Source organism: Saccoglossus kowalevskii, chromosome 6 (genome assembly GCF_978046115.1).
Source record: "Saccoglossus kowalevskii chromosome 6, keSacKowa6.1, whole genome shotgun sequence".
Taxonomy (NCBI): Eukaryota; Metazoa; Hemichordata; class Enteropneusta; family Harrimaniidae; genus Saccoglossus; species Saccoglossus kowalevskii.
Window position 1 is genome coordinate 17,464,509 of NC_140646.1, and position 19,553 is coordinate 17,484,061.

At 41.4% G+C, this 19,553-nt stretch overlaps 1 protein-coding gene across 1 annotated transcript; it reads right to left on the reverse strand.

Annotated features, from left to right (window-relative positions):
• Positions 1-3,974: 3,974 nt before the first annotated feature.
• LOC144359985 (cytochrome P450 20A1-like) lies at positions 3,975-19,457 on the reverse strand. Its single transcript, XM_078012884.1, has 10 exons — positions 19,385-19,457; positions 16,823-16,966; positions 16,251-16,396; positions 14,727-14,894; positions 12,405-12,619; positions 11,850-12,114; positions 11,193-11,256; positions 10,440-10,648; positions 10,202-10,266; positions 3,975-4,227 (listed from the first exon to the last, which is right to left on the reverse strand). Exons 1-10 carry the CDS (start codon positions 19,455-19,457, stop codon positions 3,975-3,977), a joined length of 1,602 nt encoding a protein of 533 aa, XP_077869010.1.
• Between the last annotated feature and the right edge of the window lie 96 nt (positions 19,458-19,553).

A 19,553-nucleotide genomic window follows, 5' to 3' on the forward strand; every position in this document is an offset into this window, starting at 1 on the left:
CATGTGCAAAGACAGCATTGTTGGTTTGCATAAGACAGCCCACATACATGCTATAAGGAGTAAAATCCTGGTATCACCAATGACAGGGCTGTAAATGAGTCAATATCAATCCAGAAACATAGAATGTAACTGCATGTACCTGTTTGTACAGAATACCAGTTCAACCCTCATTATTTATGTGGACCATGTTAAAAAATCTCAAAAACAAATTTGGTGTTTACAGTATTAGGGTAAAAAATATTGGGTAGTTAGGCAGGGATTTTATTATTTATTGTTCTTATTCAAATGCAATCATTTCAGCACAAAGAATTGCCCCCTATCAATTTCTGCCTAAGAAATGGCAATTATGTACATTCCTGCTGTAGCCATTTACCTACAATAGCAACATCACAAGCATGATAAGAACATTTTTGATGTACACATTGCATCGTGCTGTTTCTTGCATGTGACAAAAATCCGCCTAAATCACAAGAAAATTGTGGTGGGCCAAACAATAGTCATGAAAAAGTAAGAATGGGTACAGCCAGCCATGCCAATGTGGTGAATCAAATGCAACTTCTTGCATGACTTTCTGCTCAATATTATACAGTGTGTGGTAGCCTATGCCGAATAATCAATGGCGTGGTCACAAATGATCATGAAAATTAATCATGATCACATACTTCATATACACTATAACATTACATTAATTGGCAAAGACTATAAATCATATCCATGCCCCTAGACATGGTTACATCCGAGGTCATCATTTTGCCAATGCCATTATTGCAATTTCATTAATACTGGCTGCATATACCAGACTATTAATGTATTTACACATATCGGCTTATTTTGGTTTTAGATGCTATTTTATTGAGTTGCATTGTGACAACTGTGGCCGTGAAGGACCGGTAGGTTAGGTGAGTGTTACTAGTCACACCGTGCATATATGCACATCACACAAATCATACGAGTTCACAGGCCATAGGCCTAGCAAATCGCTGTCCTAATTTATGTACGATGCAATATTTGGCGATTTATTTTTGGCCATTAGATTCTTTGATTCATGACATCATGTGTCAATAAATCCTGAAAATCGGCTTTGCTAAGCGATGAGTCGTTTAGTTCAAAACACTGAATGATCATAGCATGGTGTGCAGAGTTTTAGAGGTACAGCAATTGTTAAGAATATATTAAAATTTGTGGAAAAGGGCAAGAGCTCTTACCTCAGTACAATGTACGGCGTCTTCAACTGGCTGGCAAAGTAATCTACGTCATCGAAAGATGCGTCTACGTGTACTGTAGACAATTTCCACGACGCTGCACTGCATGCGTAGAGTAGACGTCACGATTTTTGCGTATCAATTTTTCTCCGCTTTTTTCAACAAATAATTCACTTTTCTCTCCAGGGAAAACGTCGTCAATCTTATTTTATTAGCATGAACTTTGTCTTGACAGCGCAAATTATACCCAAATAAGCGTCCTTGGTTGATTTTTGACACCCAAAATTGATTCTCGTCTCAGTCCTAATTACGCGTTTAGGAATGACCTGGTGATCCAAAATTGGCATACGGCGGGTCCCGGGATCATTGCGTCCAGCACATTTTTGGGACACTGTCACCCTGCTCAGGTTGAACATTGGTATATCCCTCTGTTCGGAATTGATATGACTATAACTTTTTAGTTCGGAATTCAGGAGCTGGTTTTTGTATCGTATCGTTACGAATACTCGGGGGTTCTGGTTTTCCTCCTCTTCTTCTTCCACCATTTATTCAGAAGCTTGTATAAAAGAACCGCTAAACGGAAAAGGTGTTTTTCTGTGATTCTGCGGACTAATATGAACTGGTACACCTGACTTTCAAAATTGTGATTGGACACGTGGCTGTTAGCTTGTTTAAAGCAACACCGTTTGGCGACTGAAATAAATAAAATGTCACATGTATTTTTGCACAATAAGTGATATTTAAATTTATGGTCTAGAAGTAATTTTCTTTTAAACCACTTTTGACCAAAAAAAACACATTTTTGTGCATATTTCAAACTACACTGTCAATAAAAAAAAAATACTTCCAAATTTCAAAATTCATACAATAAGTTTTCCGAAAATATATAGTTTTGTGGACAAGGGAGGTCATCTTGGTTGCCTAATTAACTAATTAAAAAACCTGCCAAGTAAACTGCATCTCTACCTTAATACATCAACCATAACTATCTTATAACTTTCTGTGCTTGTCATGAATAGCCTGTCACATAATTTGTGTAGCTGTCAGCAAGTTTGTACACCTTAAAGCATTTGTCTGGATAAACACTTGTAGTCTCTTTAATCGCCACCTTGCAGTGAAGGTGATAGAACTGTTGCAACCAAGTTATCACAGTATGGAATACTGGCGCGACTATGCAAATTAACTGTGCGTATTGATAATATTAGCTGGACCACTTCTGGCATTCTTTACGTAGGATTTGTTTCATTTCATATTGCAGTGTTACCTGACCAATTGTCTTATGCGTCAGATTTTACGTCAATGTCATAATTGTTAGAATGCCAGGAAAACTTCCATTTCAATATTCTGGACTTTTGAGAAATAATTATCAACATCCTTGTTTCGTTCAATCCATTTAGCATAGCTATTCGTCTCTCTGCTCTGTCTGCTCAATAATGTTTTGGGGAATATGTTTTGAAATGGTGAAGTTGGTATATTTCTACTTCGGACCAGGTCTAGTGAAGGATAGTACTCCAACTTTCGTCATCCACACAAATGTCTATGTAACAGACCAGTTTAGTATCTGGTGTGCTTCTGTTCCAACTTGTCTGCAAGTCTATGCAGGAAAGTGGTTCTAGTATTTTGTGCTCTGGTTCAGCCAGCTCCTCGTCCAATGAATTATACTGCCACTGTAAAGATTAGGAGGAAGCACACTATCGTTGTTACTATTAACACTGTTATACAGGTCATTTACATCATCACTTTGAGCCTGAAACTGCTGCATATTATCATCACTACCCTCTACCTTGGTATCTTCATCACCATGGACCTCATAACATGTTGTGCACTTACTCCGTGGGATGTCCGAAAACCCGTCTCTCAAATTGAAAGGAAAAGGGTGTCCATTACCCTTGGGAGAGGGGGAGCGATGTATACCCGTATACACTTAATATTTACATTATATACCAATCAGTTTGTACCTTGCATTGATTTTCACCGACACATTTTCAAAACATTTTGTCATTTATTAGCACTCATTCTTCATTGTATACTAGTATACTAGTATACAATACACAACAATTCCTCTGTTATTCTTAACTGTCAGAAACGTATGTCATTTCGAGAGGAGGTTATGGTGATAGCTCGGAAACAGACACAACAATATACCATCCTTTATCCATGTCAGAAACGTTAGTGCTAGACGAACTGGAATGATGTTTTCAATTGATGGGGTGTCATTTCGAGAGGAGGTTATGGTCACAGTTCAGTGAATTTGTAAATCGATTAGCTTTGAAGAAGGCACGGCAATATACCATCCAATTATCTACACAATAGACGATATAAATTTCGCATGATATATAATCATAAAGAAGTAAATGAGAGTCATGTCAACTTATTCGTTCCTTCCCATGTAACCCACCTTTGGATCCATCAATCATATCAGTCATGTACAGTAAAAGTCGTAGGTTTATTTACTTGTATATGATTGGTTGTACACAACAAACTGTTTCTGTCAAACAGCTTACAGAAGTTAGTAATACAATATTTTGAGACTGTTAAAAGCTAGTTATATCTAAAGAACTATTTTAAAATATAGACAATCAAATCACTATCAAATAACTTGACGTGTACTAAATAAACTAAATAGTATATCAGTTATAAAAGGCAATGTGTATATATTATTCTGGAATATATAAAACGTGTGAAGCTTGAAGAGCTTGACGACAATTATATAAAATAGAATATATATCAACTGACTATTATATAAACAGTTAATTCACCCTGTTTACATAATCATTCCCTCTTAGTAACTGTAACCCAAACATCGTTACTCGGCATGGTAACGAATCCATATTTCCTCTTAACGGTTTGACCTTCTACCATTTGAAATTTAAACTTTCTACACAATGTAGCTAAGAATACAGCACCCTCTGCGTAGACAATACGATATCCAGGGCATTTTCGTTTTCCAGCAAACCCGAATGGTTGGAATGAAAACGGGTGACGAGTACTGGCATTTTTCGGCAAAAACCGTTCTGGAATGAATCTGAGAAAATAAATAAATATACACTTTATGATATCGTATGGTATTATGGTGCGCATCCACACTACTGTGTGCATCAATAATTATTCAATAGCAAAGAACAAACCCGACGCAAGCGAATTGGCGGCAAAAGCAAATAAAAAGTTAGTTTTATTCTGTTGAATCTAAAATTACATTTCTGGCATACAGCGAAATACAGCACTAAAAGACAAAAAGCTTGAGGGAAAAAACAAAATAAACGAACCTAAAACAGAACTGTGACAAATCGATAAAGAGCACTCAAAAAACAAAAACAAAAAACAAAGCGTGATACTAATACTAAACGATTGAAAAGCGAGTTGGCATGACCGTGAGAACAAAATTTGAAAATAACCCGAACAGAAATGACTGGGCACGAACAGCGTGCGATGTAAACAGTACATGTAAACAGAACGAAGCAATTGGGCTACAATAATCATGCGCAGTGGAGAAATGAAACAAACGAACGAATCTTGTGCAAATGAAAATGATGCAAATGAATAATTAACAATTTTGAACTGCTTACAAAATACAACAATTATTCAATGGCAAAGAACAAACCCGACGCAAGCGAATTGGCGGCAAAAGAAAATAAAAAGTTAGTTTTATTCTGTTGAATCTAAAATTACATTTCTGGCATACAGCGAAATACAGCACTAAAAGGCCAAAAATGAAAGCCGCCAAAAGCGAATGTTCAAAGTGTCAGATCGACTTGGCCAGACTTGATAGCAGCGCGAATGCATGATGCCGTCCTGAGGCGACGACCGATTGAGGATTCCATGTAGAGCAGGTAAGCTTGTGAACGCCAGTCGCTTTGCGCTTTAATTGCTTCAGGGTCTGCTCCTGACTGAAATGTGAAGGAGGCACCTCCACGACGAAAGCTGTGACTGGAATAGCTGTTTAGGTCCAACGAAAGATTGGTAGGTCAAAGGATGCAGGCTGCCGGTAGATGACGGTGCAAGAAACAGGGCAGCTTCTGAAGGTGCTGGCAACATGTCCACCATCTGCTTGTAGGCTGATACTGGGCAGAGGGCGGAGCCATGGATAGCCAGGATGGGAATGTGCAGTACCTGTTCACCGAACTGTATGGTTTTGGACCATGTGATACGAATGATCAAACCTGTGGTGTTGTATCCGACACTGCCCCACAAGAGATGAATGCGGGCGTCAAAAGCTGTATCTGAAGGGGGCACCAGGTTGGACTTATGCAGGAACGAAAACAATGCGATGAGGAAAGCGGACCACAGTGTAACGTGCAGCGGGCGTGTAAAGTCCAAGAGACGATGAATTCGAAGAAGGATATCCGATGTGATAGGCAACTTGCGGCGAGGCTGGTGCGCAGTTATCCGCTGTATTCCCCGGAGAACAAGTCGCAGTTCGAATGAGTCGAGTGAAGGTGGGGTCTCGGTGATGAAAAGATGCAGCAGCCAAACACCGTTGAGGTAGATAGATGCTGTGCTTGAAAACGAGCGGGCGAGGAACTGTGTGTAGCGAATAATCGTTCGTGTTGTGGCCGGAACTGGCTGGATGCGAAAGAAATGGCAGAAAAGGAAGAATGCACGCCATTGAGTTGTAATGTTGCGCAATGAACCGGAAGCAAATGCTGAGTGGAGTGAGCGGGACGCCTGGTAATCCAGAGGGGCGAGCGGAGCTTGACTACCTGCAGAAGCGAAAAAGAAAAGTGCTACAAGTTACCAAGGATGAATAAACTGGAACGTTTCCTGAGGTACAACGACTTCTGAGATGCCAAAGTTTGACTGTAACTCTTCCACACGAGACTCGTAAATGCCAGATAAATGCGAACGGCTTGGCGCGTCCGCGACATTGCTCCGACCAGGGATGTGTACAGCCCAGAGATTGAATTCGAAACGTGCTTGGAAGTATGCGATCTCCCGCAAACAGCTGAGTTCGAAATCTGAATGGGTACGATGAGAGTTGATCAATGCAACCGTTGTCGTGTTGTCAGAGGTTATTTGCAAGCGAAGCCCGCGCCAAGTATGGGACCAGAGCTTGAGTGCGACCACGACTGCAAGCAATTCCAATGCATTGATAGACCCATGCTGATGATGTGTTGTGGGAAAGGTGAGCGGGAGAACTGGGTAACGGAGATGCCGCCGCAGCCTGAAAGGCATGCGTCTGTACACACGACAGTGTCTGGCGGAGACCAAGGTTGGGTGTGTATGATAGAAACGCCGTTATAGTCCTGTAAAAATGTCTTCCAACATAAGAGGTCTTTGCGAAACTCTGCCTAAATACGGGTGCGGGAATGTTTAGCAGTGAATGTGCGAAGCGTGGACAGCATGCGGGAAATAAACAAGCGGCCCGGGCGAATGCAATTCGAGACATAGGACAAGAGACCGATGAGACTTTGTAATTCTGTGCGGGAACAAGAGGAGCGATTGACCCAGTTGGATAGCTCGTCATGAATTAGAGTGAGTTTGGTGACGGGTACGTCAATGGTCGTGTTGACTGTGTCAAATTCAGAACCGAGAAAAGTCATACTAGTAGCAGGAGCACATGCTTTAGCCACGGATTCTTGAAGGCCGAGCTCGATTAGCAGATTTCCTAGACTCTCAAAAGCCGCAGTAGCGTTGATTGGTAACTCGGCTCCGCCAAAATCATCGATATAATTGATCACATCGTGCCCTTGGTTGCGTAGGATGTGACGCACTGCATTGGTTGGCCGTTGACACATTAAGGCCGCTGTGCGTAACCCGAAAGGTGGGGAAACGTTGAAGTAATATTTCCCTTTCCAAGAATAGCCGAGAAGGTGGTAGTCTCCTGGATCCACGCAAATTTGTCGGTATGCCCTGCTGAGGTCCCGTTTGTAAAGGAGGCAACCGGAACCAAGTGTATGGATGCGATCCAACATGGAATCAACTGTAGGATATCTCAGCTTGTAATCATCCCGATGTAACTGTCCCCTGGGATGCCGTCGTTGACCGAGTAGCCTTCTGGAAAATTTAAGTCCACGACCACGCGACGGGAAGATGAGCCCTTCTTAGCCATGGTCATTAATGGTGAGGTAATGAGCGGGCGAGACAATGGCGGAGTGTCGAATGGTCCAACGGATGCGCTGAGAGATAGCTCCGATTTCAAAAAACTGTCCACGTGCTCAGCGAAATGTAAAGCCGAGGTGTGATTCGTTGCGTGCGAAGTAGGGAGAAAGTCACGCGAGTAGTTGATGGGCCAACCAAATTCTAAGAAGTCGCAGATGTCGTCGTCATAATCGCGTAGAAAATGGCGCCAAGACTGAATGTTCAGACCGGAAGAGACCGGCATTCGACAACCTTGAAAGTTATAAAGGCCTGAAGCGGAGATACTGCGATGTAAATCAATGTAATGCTGTGCGATACTGCCATCAGTGTTAAAAATAATGTGATCTGGCGGCACAGAGATCGGACTGGGCGACGATGACGAATGATCAGCTGATGATGGAGAAGTTGTTGTTGTTGTTGTTGTAGTTGATGATGTTGTCGGTGACGAGTGTGTAGCCCTCGACCCGCTTGTGTTGTGATGAAGTGTTGGGTCGAATTTGATGTCGCTGTGGACCGCCTGCGATGTTGGCGCTTTGATCATGCTTGATGTCAGTGTGGTTGTTGACTGACCGGCGAGAGCGAGGGATTTGAACTTGTTATTATCGATGAATACTGTGGTGCTGAGCTTGGATAATGCTGTGTCCGTAAGTGACAACGGTGATGTAGCTGCTGGTGGCGTAGGTGTGGAGCCCCCTGACACACTTGTGATGACTGAAAGTGTTGGGTCAGACCCAGTGATGTTTTTGCTAACCGAATCGAGCGAGATAACACTATCGTCCAGAGATACATGTATAGGCGTTGATCGAATGGGGAGGTCTCAAGTCGTTGACGTGGGGTCTGAGGGCTGCACGTGGAGTCACGAGGAGATTGGTTTATCGCGTTGCAGAGGTGACATGGACGTGCCTGACTTCTGTTTGCAGTCCTTTTCGCTGTTATTATTAAAACGATTGCGGGTAACATAGCAATGATTGCAAATGTGTTTAGATTTGCATGGATCAAATGAGCAAGAACATTTCTCATTGAAAGATGTACACACTAAAACAGGCGAACCGTCCGGGTTGGAGGTATTTCTGTTGCCGTTGCTTGTCGTCCGTTTCTGGGTGACTGATATCAACTTGTTGGCTGAGAAATCAAAAAACAGTTCTTTCACGTCTGAGTAATCGCTGTCCCATGTACGTCTGTTATTGTCGATTAAACGAGCCACTGCCGCATGATAGCTCCGGACAATGAGCCATTTGTACAATGGTAGTTTAACAAACAAATCGTGCAGGAGACGTAACCGGCCCGTTTGTTCTGCTTTGGGCATGGATGGGTCCTGCAGTAAGAGCGTGTAGCCCTGTAGAAATTGTTCGAGTGATAAGTCGTCGTATTTCAGTTCATGTGAAGAAAAGAATGATGGAACAAACTGTTCTGGAGATTTCAAACCGGGCAACTTTCTCCCGGCATGATGCCCGGGGGAATTAACGAGACTGTCGCGAATAATGTACTCACTGGCTGGTCCTTTGTTCTCAGCCTCGTGTCCTTTGTTTGCTCCAATTGCAAGTATGGTGACAATTCGTGATCAACCTGCGATCGGAGATTCGTCATTTTGCGTAGTTCCGCTAGTGAAATGTCAGAGATTTGGTGATCAGAAGGCGATGTGCCCTGTTGGCGCGTGGGTGATAGGCCTGTGGTTGGTGGATGTGCGTTCAAGGAACAACTTTTGAATTCCAGTTCTAGCTGAGAGATTTCCGCCTGTAATTTTTGCTTCGCGATTCTAGCCAACAAGGATTGTTTCCGGCGCTGCAAAATAGCTAACTCGGCTTGGTCGTCTTCATCCCCGTCTGAAAACTCGTCAAAATATCCGTGTGGTTCCGCGTGTGAAATTGTGGGCGAGTAACGTCGGAGCTTTGAGGTGGAAGGAGACGACTTAGGGACGGCAGTTGAGCTGTTCGGTGAACGGCAATTCTCTTCCTCCGGCGGTGGACCGGTGCAGAATTTTCCGTGCTTGCCCCAAGTGTGAGCTTCCACATCGAGCTGGCAGCCAGAGCATGTTGAGCGACGCTTACTTCTTGGCATAGCGAGAAAGCAAAATGAAAATAACCCGAACAGAAATGACTGGGCACGAACAGCGTGCGATGTAAACAGTGCATGTAAACAGAACGAAGCAATTGGGCTACAATAATCATGCGCAGTGGAGAAATGAAACAAACGAACGAAGCTTATGCAAATGAAAAGTATGCAAATGAATAATTAACAATTTTGAACTGCTTACAAAATACAACAATTAATAGTCATAAATAGGATATACAATCAGAACATTTAAAATACAACATTACCAAACGTTATATAATGTCTGGTAGAGTCTTGAAAGACCAACCGTTAATTTTGTAAGACAAAGGTCAACTGGAACATTTCATTTGTGCATTTGATAATAGCACGTTTCGTTGCCTAAATGAAGCCACTAGGTGCACACATAACAACAAATAGTTGATTTCCTGTCTATAATTTTCTAATGATTTTCCTCTAAAATATTTTTTTTTTCAAATTCAACTCAGCATAGAAAAACACGTCAGCTACTGTATATAACAATTGATTACACACACATAACATGTATTCAGTCAACATTTGCTCGGCTATTGAAAGGTCGTAGTCACAATATTTGTTGTGGGGATGAAGGGGGTGATTATGTGTGTTTGTTGTAGGTTTACTTTATTACTCGTTCCTTAGTAACATTCATGCCTCATTGTATGGGCCAAGGAGTTCAAATATTCTATAATACTCAAGTTTCAAATATATTTTATTAAAAATTGCGTATGCGACATTAGAGAACACTATATATTTATTTTGTCGTGAGGTTTGTCAAAAGTAAATCGAAAGTTGTTACTACTTGTGATAATTTAACAGTTGTTTAAAAATTAGTCAATCAATATATCGTATACCTTCCAGGCTCAGGCCATATTTCGTCATCTGTTTGTACAACACCCAATGCAAGCACCATAGGTGTCTACAAATATAATAAGAATGTTATCAGAAATGAAACGTTATTTATAATATCAATTTTTGAAATGAGCACTGTTGTGTAAAATAGAAATCAAAATTCTTAATCGTTAAAGGGATTCACAGAATTCAGAACTCGAAAATAGATGGTTAAAAGGATTTTTTTCTTTATGGCCAAACGAAAAGTAACGAGAATATGTAATGTGAATTACAAAAAGCTGTAGTATGATAGCCTGCAATGAAGTACGTTGAAGCATCTGATAAAAGTTGTTCTTCGGACGATGATTTTGCCATCAAAACATCAATAAAAGTCCAATCGTCATCACTTGGTGGGTTATCTCGTCGATGTTGAATCATGGCACGTATAAAATCATGCCATGCCTTCAAAGCTGTAAAATATGACAAGTACTACATCAGCATGAAATAAATATAGCTTTTGTTCATATTGTTCATATTGGAGGGCCAGGTCAACCTATTATCAAGACGATCAGGTAAATTCAACTAAGATGTTCATGGGATGAATGATGCGATTCTCTTGGTGGGGAAAAGCGTTGCTTCATAAGTCATAACATGCAAGTACTATTCACATCTGGTTGACTAGACTGCAAGCAAAGCTATCACTGGTACCAATCGACTCTTGGGAATGTCGACAATAACCAGCCCGGGATAGTGAATTAGGTAGACACTGATCACATTAGAAAGGGGAAAAATCATGCATACTAATATTAATGAAGACATCTGTCTAATTGTACTGCAAATTACATAAGCTGAAGTGGTAATAAATACATACAAGTATTATACATTTATCAGCTTGACAAAATTATATAAGATAAATACAAGAAAATTCAAAGATAAAAATATGTTCACACAGTTATTGTTCATTGCATTTACGACAAAATGCTATGAATTGTTATCACATAAATTAATTATTACCTTGAGCGAATTTCTGTCCAGCTTCAGCATTTTTAGATATGTCCTGATTCAAAATGGCCATTACCTGAAATAATAAACCAATCTTTGACTATTTATACAATCCGGAGTGTTATCGTAATTTCATAGATTGTGATTCATATGAATAAATAACATATTAAACCAACGCATATATCTACAACGTCCAGCATGAGCGTCTGACGTTATCGATTCATAGTTTCAGCTCAAACTGTTTCGCATACCCACAGTTCTGTTGCTATTATTAGTCATACGACACTGTGAAAGGACAAGTCCATTTCATGGACAGATGGACGAAAAGTCAGCTGCCTGGCCAACAGAGGGATGGCATGGATCTATCTCCCTTCCACTACACCAATCAGTGTACGTTTGTCATTGCGAGACCTAGGCTGTGTTGGTGAGATCTCTGTTCGCCCTGTCAAGGACGTTGGAGTCAACTGAGAGCCTTGATGCGTGTAAGTGGTACACCGCTTGGCTTAAAGGCAGTGTGCCGACCGGTTGGAACAGCAGATCGGTAAGTCCGGAAGCACCCCTGGTTTTCGACTAACATTTACAACAGTAGTGGAAACCAGGCCTTGCCTGGCCCGTTGGGCGCCACCCGCGTCAAAGTGTAGGTGAGCTCCTGTCAAAGTTCTCCAGTACCTGGTGAATAGTGGGAAGGGAGGAAAGGCGTACACGTCCATGTGGGTCCACGGGGTCAACAAAGCGTCCCTGGCTAAGGCTCCTGGAGTCGGCAGGAGTGTCGTGTATGTTTGGAGCTTGGCATTCCGGGGTGTGGTGAATAGGTCTAACTTTGGATCGTCCCATCGCTGAAACAGTCTGGAGGCTACTCATTGGGGTATCTGCCACTCCGTGTTCTAGAGACAGAGCCGCCACGAGAGAGCATCCGCTTAACTGTTCCTCACCCCTGGAAGGTGGTGTGCGGTTAGCTCCACATTGTATTCCAGGTACCAACGGAGGATTTGCTATGCTAGGACTGACAACGATGCGGATCTGGTCCCCCCTCCTTGTCGCTATAGGAGACCATCGCTGTGTTGTCCGTGCGAAGCAAGATTCTGTGGTCTCGAACTATGGGTAGAAAGTGTATCAGTGCAAAGTGCACTTCTTTCAGTTCGAGCCAGTTGATATGGCGGTCCTGAACCCAATGCAGGGGCCATATTTATTAGGCTTGTTCGTCCAATAGGTGCGCTCCCAAACCTGTGAGGGAGGCATTCGTTACCAGAGTCATAGCCGTGGTGAGTGGGTCCAAGAGAACCCCCTGCCTGAGGATGGCAATTGTCGACCACCAGGGCAAGGCATCCCTCGCTTGGTCTGAGAGTGTCACTCGCCTCTCCAGTTCCCGTAAGTGAGCCCGGTGCTGCAACAAAGTGTGCTGTACCGGACGACTGCGTAACACGGCTTGGGGGAACTACCTTGCAAAACGAGGTCATCATTCTGATGATCCGCATCAGTTCTCGGAGGGACACAGAGGGAACACTGACTAGGCGTTCAGCTAGGTTGCTTAGGAAACGGGCCTGTGATGACCATATCAAGCCCACCTCTGTGTCGAACTCCATGCCCAGGAACACAAAATGTTGTGTTGGCTAAGGATGGGACTTCGATTTGATTTACTAGGAAGCCCAACTGGTGTAGTAAATCCTGTGTTAGTCTTACTGTTTGACTAACCACCCTTTGTTTGGGTTGTGTAGCAACCAGTCATCTAGGTATGGGTTGATGTGTACTGACGCCCGGCGCAGCAGTAGCACCACCTGTTTCCACACTCTGGTGAATACGTATGGAGCCATTCAAACTCAACTACTTGGCCCAAATGTGCGAATCGAGGGAGTCACTGGTTGTATCGGTATGTGCGGGTAAGCATCGTCAAATCTAGCAGCTAACCAGTGGAAACAGAGCACGGAGAGTAACACGATGCTCTGTGTTTCCAGGAAGCACATACTGATTTAGTCTGCTTAAGTCCAGAACGGGGTGCAGCCACCTGTAGTCTTTGGAACCACCAACATTTGTGAGCAGAAGCCCGGACGCTGGGTCCTCTATCCTGTGTATAGCGTCCGTTGTAAGCAAACTGATTAACTCCTGTCAGATTGGTTCCGCTTTGCGGGGGTCCCCTGGTAGCGCCCGGGACAGGGGCTGATACCAGGGGGGTGGAGATTGCAGCGGGATCTTGTAACCACCTGGAGAGTCCAGGGATTGGTTATGCCCTGCCTCCAAGCCGGAATACACCCATGTAATCTGTGAGACAAAGATATGTGAGTTTGGCAGTTCTACATCGGGGGTGATCTCTCCTCCGCCAAGGTGAGACTCTTTGAGGCCTGTAGAAGTCGATAGGTTCAGAGTCTGCTTCCCGCTGAACATATGCCAGCTGGTTCTTTCTTCCTGGAGGGGGGGGGGGCGTCGCCACCCTTCCCTCCCCCAAAAGAGCCAAGGTGCTTGCCTCCTGGCTACTTCTGGCCAGTGGGTGCCGACTTTGGTTGTTATGTTTTCTCAGCTTGGGGTCCTTTCTGCTTGCCCTTGGCAGAAGCCAAACTGGCTCACGGGTCTCACCTGTACCAACTAGTCGGTGGAATCCCGAAGCAGCGAGACTGGTCCAGTCTGTGTAACTGAGGCGGTGGTGCGCCCAGTGAAAACAGCCAAAACCGCATCGTGCTGTACAGAGACAGCCCCTGCCACGAGAGCAAGATGACACTGCAGGATATCCCACGTAGCAGTGTGGTGTCCCACCAATGGCTGTGTCTGCTGGTCTAGGAGGCTGGTGCATTCCGCCTTTGAGACTTCAGTGTGCTGGCGGCACCAACAAATGCATTTCAGTGGTCCACAACTCAAAGGTTGAGGGTCGCCACTCTGCTCTCAGTGCGTGAATTGTTTCTGACTGAACCACCGAACCAAAAATTTGTGTTACCGGGGTCGAGAGGAACCGAAGGACCCGGTCGGGCATGAGATTTGTCTTCAGACTCTGCTAGCTCCAGTCTCAAACACCACTTGATCGGGTAGCGCTTGGTCCAGCAGAAAGGGTTGAGCACAAAATCGCCCCACTTCGTCACTGGGTCCAACAGACGATCCCGGGCTGGCAGAGTGTGTGTGTGTGTGTGGGGGGGGGGGGTACAATGTCAATCTACAAATCCCATGTCCTGTCCTGCTTGGTCCCCTCCGAAATCGGAGGCCTAACACCCCTCCCCTTGGCAGAGACCTGGTATCACCAGGAAAAAAATTTGGATGACTGATCGCACCGTTTTTATCGAGCCACCCACTCGGGCGGAGAAAAACTAGAGTGATTTGGAAGGCAATATGGCGCCGCCTCATTACCTCGGTCACGTGGTTCGTTACGTGAAGGAAAATTTTGAGCTCATGGGGCTTCCCCTGACCTAGATTTCTCTCTCCGTCGTTGGCTGAATCACAGATTAATGCCTACAGTTCAAAATAGTCATTTTGACTCACCAGAGTCTTTGGTGGGTAATTGAACGTAGTGAATTTTAGTATATACATACAACTTGTATGTAATTAATATTTTGCTGGTGTACTTACAGTTTCAAGGTGACGTAACATGGTGATAGCTTTTTCGTCATCCTTAACGAAATCTCCATACATAGCATGACTTAGAGCTTTCAACACCAACAGAGACATGTGTTCAGTTATATTAACGTGTTCATCCGACGGCAGAGATTCAATCTTCGCAACAACTGCATCAGTAGCCTGTCAATAGAATATAATATACATTAGAATATCAAGTCACATTTATTTTGATAGGGCGATAAAGCAGTTAAATGTTCGTTTAATTTCAAATAGTGGAAGTTCATTCAATCATAAATGCTCAATATGCATAACCGCGTAATGACTGTTATTATTCCTCAATTTTATTTTTTGTAATTGTCTGATTGTGGTAGCCCAAATGAACAACTTCGATAGGAGATGTCATTCGACTCTCGCAAACTTTACTAGCCATTAAGAGGAGGCTTTATATACAGCAGTGTTTTGACTTCGACACCTGTGCACAAATACAATAATTAATGTATACGAGGACTTCTCTGATTAGTCGACTACACTGTATATTTAAGATCTCACGAACGAGATATTCTATGAAAGTTTTCGAGATATTTGGGCCTTCGTAGATAGAAAATTCACTAAAATGGAATCAAGAAAATAAATTAACACAATAAAATAAAATAAAATAAACAATTAAAAGAATAACAAGTAAGAAGACAAGCCCAATAAGATATCCTAATAGTCAGATTGTCATTGCTCATATATGTATGTATCTTAGTGGCTAATTGTTTTAATTCACTATTACAGCGGGCTTCAAAATAAACATTTACCCCCCCCCATTGCAACATCCCATGTGATATTTGGTTACTGCGATTGTGTTTACCTTCTAAAATTTCAATTTAAAAAGCAGACACTTGACAAACCGTGTTCACGACGGGTGCTGAGGGATAAATACTACATTGACGAAATCGTATATAATATACGCTGTTTTTAATTTCCCCCTTTACTCACGTTTAACCTTCTACCCACATATGTTGAGAAGGAAGATTGACTCATGACTAAATATTACGAGACGTTTGAAATGGTTTCGTCCATATTCAAATTGTCTGTTTACCCCTGTTTGCACGTTGCAGATTGTGATCTGTGCATGTGTTACGGTTGATTTTATGGACGACGTTTCCCTGGGATTTACAATATTCTTTTTTTGTATTATAATATTGTGATCTTTGCCACGCCACCACAAGATTACAAATGTAGACAATTTTCGGAACTAATTTGCAGACAACGCATTACTAGAGTGCCGTGAAAACTGCTCAAATTCAAACACGGACAGTGGACAAACTATTTTCGAATGGGATATATATATTGAGTATGGTGAATCATACAAGTATTCTACACTTGAATTATTATATGAATATAAGCATATAGTTTAATTTCAAATTCAAACACGCCCGTCAATACAGTGAGATTTTCGATATGCAAATGTACTTTACTTTCCAACATTAAAGTTAAAATCACGAACATTGCACTGTTGCGCCCGCTGTAATAACACAAAATATGTTTTACCTCATAAAACCTGCTGTAGTAGTTCTTAATTGCATCATAACTGAATAATTGATCATAGTCATGGCGACGGCGTTTGCCATCTTCCTCATTTGCATATGTTATACTGTCAGGCCCAACTAGGGGTTTGATTAATTCATACAATACAGCTGTGAAAATAAATTGTTTATATGAATGCTACAACAACAACAACAACAACAACAGGCCAATATTACATTCGAAGTAGGAATTTAACTTGAACATTACACGTTCGATTGTTGAATGTAACTGTGCAATAACCCTTAATGAACGAGTAAAAATTGTACCTGTGTCTGACATGATCAGTACTGGAGATATACATTATATTTACGATGAGTCAATGAATAAAATACCCTGATCTTATCGTTCACAGACACACGACGCATCTATTCAGGGAGTACCATGGTTGCAAAAGTAGCACATAAAGGTCACTCAAACCCAAAGAAGTGAATCACTCGACCGTGTTTAAGTATTCCAGTTATTGAGAGGATTTGTTTTCAAACACGACGTACTTCGAGAATTGTGGTGCATTAAACGACTACTTAACACATATTTACCTGGCCGGTCAAACAGTTTATTGGTATCTTTAAACGCTTTCGCAGACGCCAGACTAACAACATGCGTTTTTCCATACCAATATGATGCTACGTGACCATATTTGGTATGGAGTTTTACGATTTTACTAATATGAACTGGTACACCTGACTTTCAAAATTGTGATTGGACACGTGGCTGTTAGTTTGTTTAAAGCTAAAGTGCTTGGCGACTGAAATGAATAAAATATATGTAACATGTATTTTTGTACTATAATTAGAAAAAAATATGGCATTAAATGCTCTTAAATATTTTCTTTCAGAACCACTAATCATCTTACTGCAAGCTTAAGGTTTGTCCATGCTGGATTTAGGAAAAATGGGAAGTGCTCTTTTTAACATATGTCATATGGTCTCAGTGATGCGCTTTTTACTAATGTCATTGATATTCTTCTAGAGATATCATAAATAAAATGATTAGCATATTACGTGACGTTTTGTGCCATGATTAATTAGTCCCCGTTCGGATACTGTCTGAAAACGGGTACTTATGGATTGACCTCTGTGCATGTCTGTGCGTGCGTCAGTGCATCCGGATCTATACTTTAGACATCCCTTAACAGATTGCATTCAAATTTCACACATACATCCGCATATCAATTTGTTCCACGATCTGATTCAAGATGATCGAATGACGGCAATTTTTGAAATCAAGCTTTTCTGGCATTCCGGAACCGGATATCGGCTGTTTACAGATGGATTTTGTTAAAATTTGGTATATACACTGGACATTATGGAACCTTGAAGGTGACCATTTTGTTTTCCAGATCGGATTACTAATGGCCGAGCGGTTGTTTTTTTTGTTCTAATTAATCCTGTCCCAGAGCAATATCTATCAATATGGACAAGTACTTGTTTGATGATCCGATACAAGATGAATGAATGTCATGTCGGGTAAGAATGCCAACCACAAGACCGCAATACTTACTCTACTAACAATGATGCGAACACTGATGTTATTAATTCGATCTAAAGGCATGTCAAGACCAGCCAGGTTTACACACAATCATTTAATTCAAGTAGTGTATCATACATGGATGTAATATGTACGTAATTGATATTTCAGATATTTTTGTAAACTCAATATAAGATAGTTTGGATTATACTAATGTGAAATGCTCACTTTTCGCAGATAACGTAGTAATGTTATCGGATTCAAAGATTTGGCAATAAAAAAACATAGTGCCACTTTAGCAATTGAAGGGGCTTCGTGCAATATGTGTATTAAAACAAACTATTTAATGATAAATATGAGTCACAATTAAAACATGGCAATATTTACAACTCTTATTAACGGATTATTACATTTAACCAAATTTCAGAGCACAGTTGAAACAATGCTACATTGATAAATATAGACGTCTAACATTTCAAAACCAAGATGATTAACGTTCTTGTACAGTCTCTTAGATTTCTACCATATTAATTCATATACAGACTATGGTTGATGAGAAATCTGAAAGACACGACAAAAAATGACAACTAAACGCTTCATACATTGAAACAATAAGTAGAAATAATGTAGATGATAACAAAAAGGATTTGACATTGAAAATGAATAATGTCACTGATTGCACATAACTCATTCCATATATGAATCACCCCAAGTGTCTGTAAAATATGTGTTGAAACGGGCAACGTGTCCCCTTTTGACATTTCATATTGTCAAGGGGTCCCTGCTCTGAAATTATCCGGAATCAAGCCGTGTTGATATATTAGTAATGCATGTTAAGTGACAGTGATAGGACCATTTTACTACTATTCCTGCTGCTACAAATATTTCAAACCACATAAGAGCGGGAGGGGAGTGTCTGAAAATTAAAATTACCCCTACTTGCTTTCCTGTATATAAAGTGATGCACATGATCACATACCTGAAAAAAAAGTACACTGTTACGCCTCTCCTGAAAGATCTGGTGCATTCAAACTGTGCCGTCTCTTCGGGTTTTTCCCACAGACAAAATGTATTGTCAGTTTGTCAAAATACATTTAAATAAATGATCCTTGGTAAACAAAAACATTTATTTTTACATTGTACTGTCTTTTCTTAATGTCACGATTGTTACTTCTGCCTCTTGTTTCTTATGTAAGTTCTGGCCACAGGCACTCTTGTCCTTTTGCATTGTAATTCGTCTGCCTGTTTGTACATCCACCCATTCCAAGTATTTTTTGTATGTTCTGGTACTACTATTTATATTAATTTAATTTAATTTTTATTTGAACCTTGAAATGTGTATACGAACTGAAGTTGGCTAAATACTTTGCTCCACTCCATTTTTGTAGTCAGACTTGAAAAATGATGACAATGTATATATATATATTTTAGTATCTTCTATACTAATAGACATAATGATACTTTGATGTGATTTCAATTGAATTACTGTAATATTACAACCTATACTATACATAACTATATCCCTGTACATATAAATATTGTCCTTATTTTCTACTGTTTCGTATTTCTCTATTATGGGATTTTTGCTTCTGTCATCTCTAGAATCTTGTCGTCTGCCGTCTCACATATACCTTGTCTCTCCCTGATGTGCGACATCATTCTGCATGAACTTTTCTTGCTTAGTCGAGCTGCAGGTTGCCTCATGTCGACAGGGAAAGATATATTGCAGTCAGTGCATTTGTAGACGCTATATCTATAATGGTCCTTTGCTCCGTTCCACCCGAAGGCACATCCGGTGAT

Excerpts from the sequence above, each read along its gene's own strand:
- LOC144359985 (XM_078012884.1), bottom strand. The coding sequence starts at position 19,457 with ATGAGGCAACCTGCAGCTCGACTAAGCAAGAAAAGTTCATGCAGAATG. Across the intron at positions 12,620-14,726 it reads TGTTACGTCACCTTGAAACT|GTAGTTCCCCCAAGCCGTGT; the intron begins GTAAGTACACCA and ends TCGTTTTGCAAG. Across the intron at positions 4,228-10,201 it reads ATATGGCCTGAGCCTGGAAG|ATTCATTCCAGAACGGTTTT; the intron begins GTATACGATATA and ends TTATTTTCTCAG.